At 54.4% G+C, this 6,286-nt stretch overlaps 1 protein-coding gene across 1 annotated transcript in view; it reads right to left on the reverse strand.

The window, feature by feature from the left end:
* DRC1 (dynein regulatory complex subunit 1) overlaps positions 1-6,286 on the reverse strand; it is a 30,108-nt gene that overhangs the window by 12,653 nt on the left and 11,169 nt on the right. The window contains exons 4-8 of the mRNA XM_009895467.1: positions 5,323-5,435; positions 3,431-3,614; positions 2,681-2,818; positions 1,854-1,940; positions 1,018-1,140 (exon numbers count right to left, since the gene is read on the reverse strand). Coding sequence (XP_009893769.1) covers positions 1,018-1,140; positions 1,854-1,940; positions 2,681-2,818; positions 3,431-3,614; positions 5,323-5,435 — 645 coding nt within the window. The remainder of the gene's footprint in view (positions 1-1,017; positions 1,141-1,853; positions 1,941-2,680; positions 2,819-3,430; positions 3,615-5,322; positions 5,436-6,286) is intronic.

Genomic DNA, 6,286 nt, shown 5'->3' on the forward strand with positions numbered 1-6,286 from the left:
GCTTGAACATAGGAAGTTCCATCTTAACATGAGAAGGAACTTCTTTACCTTGAGGGTAGTGGAGCACTGGAACAGGCTGCCCAGAGAGATTGTGGAGTCTCCCCCTCTGGAGCCATTCCAAACCCGCCTGGACGCCGTCCTGTGCAACCTGTTGTAGGTGCCCCTGCTCTGGCGGGGGGGGTGGACTAGATGATCTCCAGAGGTCCCTTCCAACCCTGACCATTTGGTGATTCTGTGAAGCAGGGAAGGCATCAGCTGAGCAGAGGAGGATGAACGATTCTGAGCTAAGCCAAACCTGACAGCCTTAGGACCAACGCTGGGGCTGACGCCGTCCAGCGGACCAGCAGGATCACAGAGAGCCACAGATGCACTGCTTTGCTGACACCGCTGCTCGCAGAGAATGCAGTGGATTAAAAGGTATCTGTATCTCGAGGAAGCCACAGCTACAAGGTTGGGATCCGCAGTGAGAGCCAGCGGCGTGCCAGGGCTGTGCTCTCCACTGCATGCCCATACCTTAGTAAGGGCAAACAAATGATAGTTCTCACACCAAGTGGACTTCACGGGCATTAGAGAAATCCTGGCTTTATGGACAGATGTCAGAGGAAAAAGCTCACGCCTCCAAGGCCAAGACCCTGCCAAAGGAGGAAATTGGACTGGTCTGAAATGATCTGGTGTCAGGACACTCCCACTATTCATTCTTTCTATCAATTATGATGGCAGAAGTAGCAAACTCCTTGATCTTCCCAGGTGCTTCATGCATACTAGAGCTACGGTTCATGTGCTACAGACCTCTGAGAGCCAAGGGCAGACGGACACTGTGGTGTAGGACCCATGGAGAGGAGAGAACAACAACTCCATCCCCCTGTTGACACAGGGCTGGACTGTGCATGGTGAAGAGCTGAGGTGACCAGACACCAGCTGCAGCTTTCACACCATCTAGCTGCCCCACAGACAGAAATGCTCAGGGAGAGCTGATCCACTGCCTCCCCGCATGGCACACACCAGCCTTTTCTGTACCTGCACATCGTTCTCCAGCTGGATCTTCATGCTGTTATACTCCTCCTCATCCTGCACCCGCAGCTGATTCAGCTGTTTCTCAAACTCTTCCACCTTCCTCATACGGGCACGCAGGTATTCCATCTACGGGGAAAAGAAGAACCTCATCCATCGATGGCCACAGCTTCACCCCGCAAGCACAGCTCCTTTGGCCAGCCCAAAACAAGGCCCTGCAGAGCAGGCTGGAAAACCGCCCCTCTGCTCCTCACACTCCTGAGGAACCAGCGGCCTTCATGCACATGTGTCTCTCAAGGCAGCCCAGTGCTGGAAAGCAGCACTGGTCCTGGCAGCCTTTGGCCCCTCATGACAAGAAGGACATGGAAGTGCTGGAGCATGTCCAGAGAAGGGCAACGGAGCTGTGAGGGGTCTGGAGCACACGTCTGGTGAGGGGCGGCCGAGGGCCCTGGGGGTGTTCAGCCTGGAGAAGAGGAGGGTGAGGGGAGACCTTCTCGCTCTCTACAGCGCCCTGACAGGAAGGCGCAGCGAGGGGGGGGCGGTCTCTGCTCCCCAGGAACAGGCGATGGGCTGAGAGGGAACTGCCTCAAGTTGTGCCAGGGGAAGTTCAGGATGGAGATGAGGAGAAATTTCTTCAGGGAAAGGGTTGTCAAGCACTGGCACAGGCTGCCCCGGGCAGTGGTGGAGTCACCCCCCCTGGAGGTATTTAAAAGACCGGATAGACGTGGTGCTGAGGGACATGGGTTAATGGTGGACTTGTGAGTGTTACGTTAACGGTTGGATTTGATGATCTTAAGGGTCTTTTCCAACCTAAATGATTCTAAATCTCACATGGACCTTACCTCCTGTGTGTTGTGGGCCTGGATGGCTTCCTCCCACTTCTTCCTGTTGTTGTCCAGCAGTTCTCGCCGTTCGAGCTCAAAAGCTTTCTGTGAAGGAGACAGAGCCCTTCACCATCATGTTGGCACCACTTGTTGCCAACCTCAGACTAGCCCAGGCCAGCAGCCTCCAGGAGAGGGTCGGTTGCAGACTGGTGCCACCATCCAATGAATACACAGTGGTTGTGTTCTCTCCTCTCCATGCCAGGACCCCACTGGCAGAGACCTCACACTGTGACCCCACGGGGACTGCTGCTATCAGCCACCCAGAGCTGGGAGAGATGCTTTTGGTGGTAGGTAGCTCTGCGAGTTCACTGGAAATCATTGCTTGATGATTCACCATGGAGCTTGGTCAGACAGCTACCTCATTTCCCCTTACAGGATGTTATACAGGGAGAGATGCCCCCACTCAACAACAAATGCGAGTTTGATCCGCGAGGCGGGACTTTGTGGTCTGCAGAAGGTAAGGCTAAAGAACTATAATGGTCCTTTCTGGCTTTTAGGGACATGAATAATCAGCCATCAAACAGCAACAGCTTTCATGTGCCACCGAGTTGCTCTGCACTGAACCACAGTCATTCACAGCACGGTATAAACCAGCCCCTCAGCACCATTCACGCTCTTGCTCCACCAGGTTTCAGCCTCATTCACCATGACATCAGCCCTGCTGCTCTGGACAGTAGTCAACCAGGCAGCGCAATGAGCCTGACGCCTTTTGGCGATAAATATGGAGAAGCAAGAGGCTGCAGGTTTTCTCATTGGACTATTCCTCCACCATACGAACTGGCTACCTCAATCCGCAGGAGTTTGTGACGGTAAGTTTTCAGCATGAGCCTGACATGCTCCTCCATTCTCTCCAAAAGCAGGTGGATATCATCTGACTGCTTCTTAATGGCCTGCACGTATTGCTCGTCTTTGTTTTTCAGTTCCTGGAGGAGAGCAGATGCTGAAATCAGAGAGAAGAATTTGACCAGGAATTCTCAGGCACTATCCGAGAGGGTAAGACCCAGATTCTGCCTTTTCCAAAGGAGAAAAGGTGATGAGAGCAAAGAGCCAGAGAGTCAAGAGGTAGTTAGGAGGGTAGGTGGGAGGAGAGAGAGATCATCGCTGCCAAAAGGTCCAGGTGAGATGGAGAGGGAGGTGACATGCCTGAAGACATACCACTCCTTCTCCGGAGGCCAGGAAACCTGCTGCGGGGAAGGCTTTCTTCTCTCTACAAAAACACTCCTCATCTCTGCTCATCTGCCCTTTTTTTACTGTGCAATCTGGGTACTGCCAGTCTGTCTTACTGCTACCAGTGTCCTGCGTGTCCGTCCTCGTGCACTCAACAGTGTCAGGGCACCCAATCTCATCGTCCAGATTGGGACACTGGCACCGCAGGTGCTGGCACAGTTTTGACCTGGATCCACTGCCACTAAACAGATCCCTGCCACGTACTGGTAGATTGAAGAGCCAGACAGGGATGGCTGTTGCTTTAGAACAGCACCCTCCAGAGTTTGAACCTCCCCATCCTTCCCAGTTGTCCCTGGTCCTCATGCTACCTGCTGCAGGTCACCGATGAGCTTGTTCTTCTCCTCCAGAAGCAGCGCGCACTGCTGCTGCTGTTGGTTAAGCAGCTGCCACAGCTCCTGCGGGACCGTCATCTCCTTGGCCAAGGCCCACTTGGAGGTGATCTCCTCGAACTTGTATGTGCTCGACTTGGCTTCATTCTCCAGCTTCTCCACCCTGCAGGCAGTAAAGAGCGCACGGCAAACGGGGAACTGGGGCAGGGCAGCGAGTGCTTCAGACATGGTTCAGTGGAGGAGCCCTTTCCTGCATAACCCAGTTTGAATTCCAAGTGGCATCAAGATATCGGTGGAGCAGCAGCTTTCCTGCAAGCGCTTGTCAGAGCATCGGGCAAGGGCAGAGCTGGCATCCTGCAGACCCTTCCCTTCAGACAGGCATTTCCCCAGCTCTGCCCTTGCCCAGTGCTCTAACAACCGCAGACCTGGAGGAGAAAAGACTAAAGAGCTCAGCTCAAGCCGCAGTCGCCTTTGCAAGGAGCACTAGTTTTTCTGCCAAGAGAGCCGTCTCCGGGCAAGAGGTGACGGACAAGCAGTGCCAAACAGCCTCCTGGCTACATCTAGACTTGGGAGTCAAACTGTCCCGACGCTATACTCCAGCTCAAGCCAAATGGCACCCAACAGCCCACATCCATATTACAAACCCCCTTCCTCTTCCAAACAGAGGTACCATCCAACGCTCTGAGGATGGCTCTTGGCTCAGGCTGAACAGCAGCCACCACCTTTGTCACCCCCAAACCTGCTCTACGTGAAATTCCTGAACGCAGCACCTGGTTCCTTCATGAGAGTCCCACTGGGGATCCCACTGAGCGAGGGACACACATCCTGCTACAGCCAGCCTCCCATAAACTGTTCCTACAGTGCCCTCCAAAGGCAGTAGGAGCAAGGACTCGGTGTTTCCTAGCTGATCTCCCGGTCTTGCGGACAGGGCTGAATGAGCCAGTCCCTTGGAGATCGCCCAGCTCCTCTGGTGGAGCAGGACAGGTTTGCCCAGGAAGGCACACAGAGAGGATCAGAGAATAATCGAGGCTGGAAGGGCTTCGGGAAATCACCGGTTCCTGGTCACAGCAGGATTAACTTCAGTGTCAGAGCAGGTTGTGTCCAGGCACGTGCTGAGCATCTCCAAGGAGAAAGATCTCTACAACATCAGGGGCCCCTGACCCAGCATCTGACCTCACTTTGACTGACCTTAATATCAGGTCACTGACATTAAGGTGTCCTCTCACTGACAAGACCTTAATATCCAGTTTCTCAAATTAGCACCTCCTCACGTTCTTCCCACTCCTCACACACAGCCTGAGGTGGCTGTCCCAGCACATTCCCACGGGATGGCCAATAACTACCCCTATCTCCATGACTGGAGGGCAACCTCTGGAAACAGGCCATTTAATGAGCCAGCTCTTAGCACAAGGTGGCACGTTCTCCACCATGGTGTCACCTCCAGGCTCAGGAGAGCTGCTTGGCAAGCCAGATATGAGGGCAGCTGTGCCTACGCTTCTGGAGCAAGGAGGCCACAAGCATACGTGGTACAGGCTCTGGGTGAAAAGCTGAGAACCAGCTGTGTTTCTCACACTCCGGAGCTGAAGATGTGATGGATCTGGAGGAGATCGGTAACCAGGCAATCCGTGGTACTGCAGTGCCACTTGGGGAAGCCAACAACCTTGACCTGCCGAGCTCTGTAAAGATCAAGCTGTGGCAGGTTGGACCTGGAGGCTCTTTGCATGCCTAAATTTTCCTTTTGAATATAAGTTCAGTGTTGCCCTGATGGCTAAGTGTTCCCAGATGACCAGGGTTAGGATGTCCTCAGAAAGATGCACCATCATCTGCAGTGCTTCTTCCCAACAGTGCAGACCCACTGCGCAGTCTCTTACCTCTGCAGCTTCAGCTCTGCCTCCTCTGCCCTCCTCTGCGTTTCCCTCAAGTCAGCAGCCACCTGGATATTTGTCACCATCTGCGTGCCGTCAAAAAGCAGCTTGGCCAGCCTCTGTGAAGTAGGTGGTAGACATCTCACACCCAGAGACCTGAGCTCTGGAGGAAGGGATACTGGAGGAACTCTTGCTGTGCCTGTCCAGGGTCTGGCTCCTATCCCCATGCTGAGGGGCCTGGGTGGACCCATAAGCCCCGTCTTCCCTATGGTAGGGTTTGATGAGCATGGCAAGGACCTCAATGCACCCATGGGCCCTCTACTCTCCTGAAAAGCCCTACAGGCCACCAGCACCAGCAGGAACATACTTAGAGCCCCTTCTTGTTTTGCTTCCCCTGTGTGCATGGATGGGGCTGGGCACAGCGGGGTTTGGGTGAGGATGGACAACATCAGTCCCAGATCCTTCCAATCCATGGGCTGTTTGTCATAAGGAAATCATATCCCCGGGATCCAGCCCCAAAATCACCCTCCATACAGTCCTGAGGAGTTTCTGTCCCTCCCTCTTCTCACATAAATGCTGCCACTGGGAGGGGTGGCTGATGCTCCAGAGGGCCGCGTTGCCATCCAGCGGGACCTGGCCAGGCTGGAGAGCTGGGCAGAGAGGAACCTCATGAGGTTCAACAAGAGCAAGTGCAGGGTCCTGCACCTGGGGAGGAAGAATGCTGGGCACCAGTATAGGTTAGGGGTGGACCTGCTGCGAACTAGCTCTGAGGAGAAGGATTTGGGGGTCCTGGTAGATAGTAAATTGTCCATGAGCCAGCAGTGTGCCCTGGTGGCCAAAAAGGCCAATGGCATCCTGGGCTGCATAGGGAAGAGTGTGACCAGTAGGGCGAGGGAGGTCATTCCTCCCCTCTACTCTGCCCTGGTGAGGGCCCAACTGGAATGCTGGGTCCAGTTTTGGGCTCCCCAGT

Source organism: Charadrius vociferus, unplaced genomic scaffold (assembly GCF_000708025.1).
Source record: "Charadrius vociferus isolate BGI_N301 unplaced genomic scaffold, ASM70802v2 scaffold41, whole genome shotgun sequence".
Taxonomy (NCBI): domain Eukaryota; kingdom Metazoa; phylum Chordata; class Aves; order Charadriiformes; family Charadriidae; genus Charadrius; species Charadrius vociferus.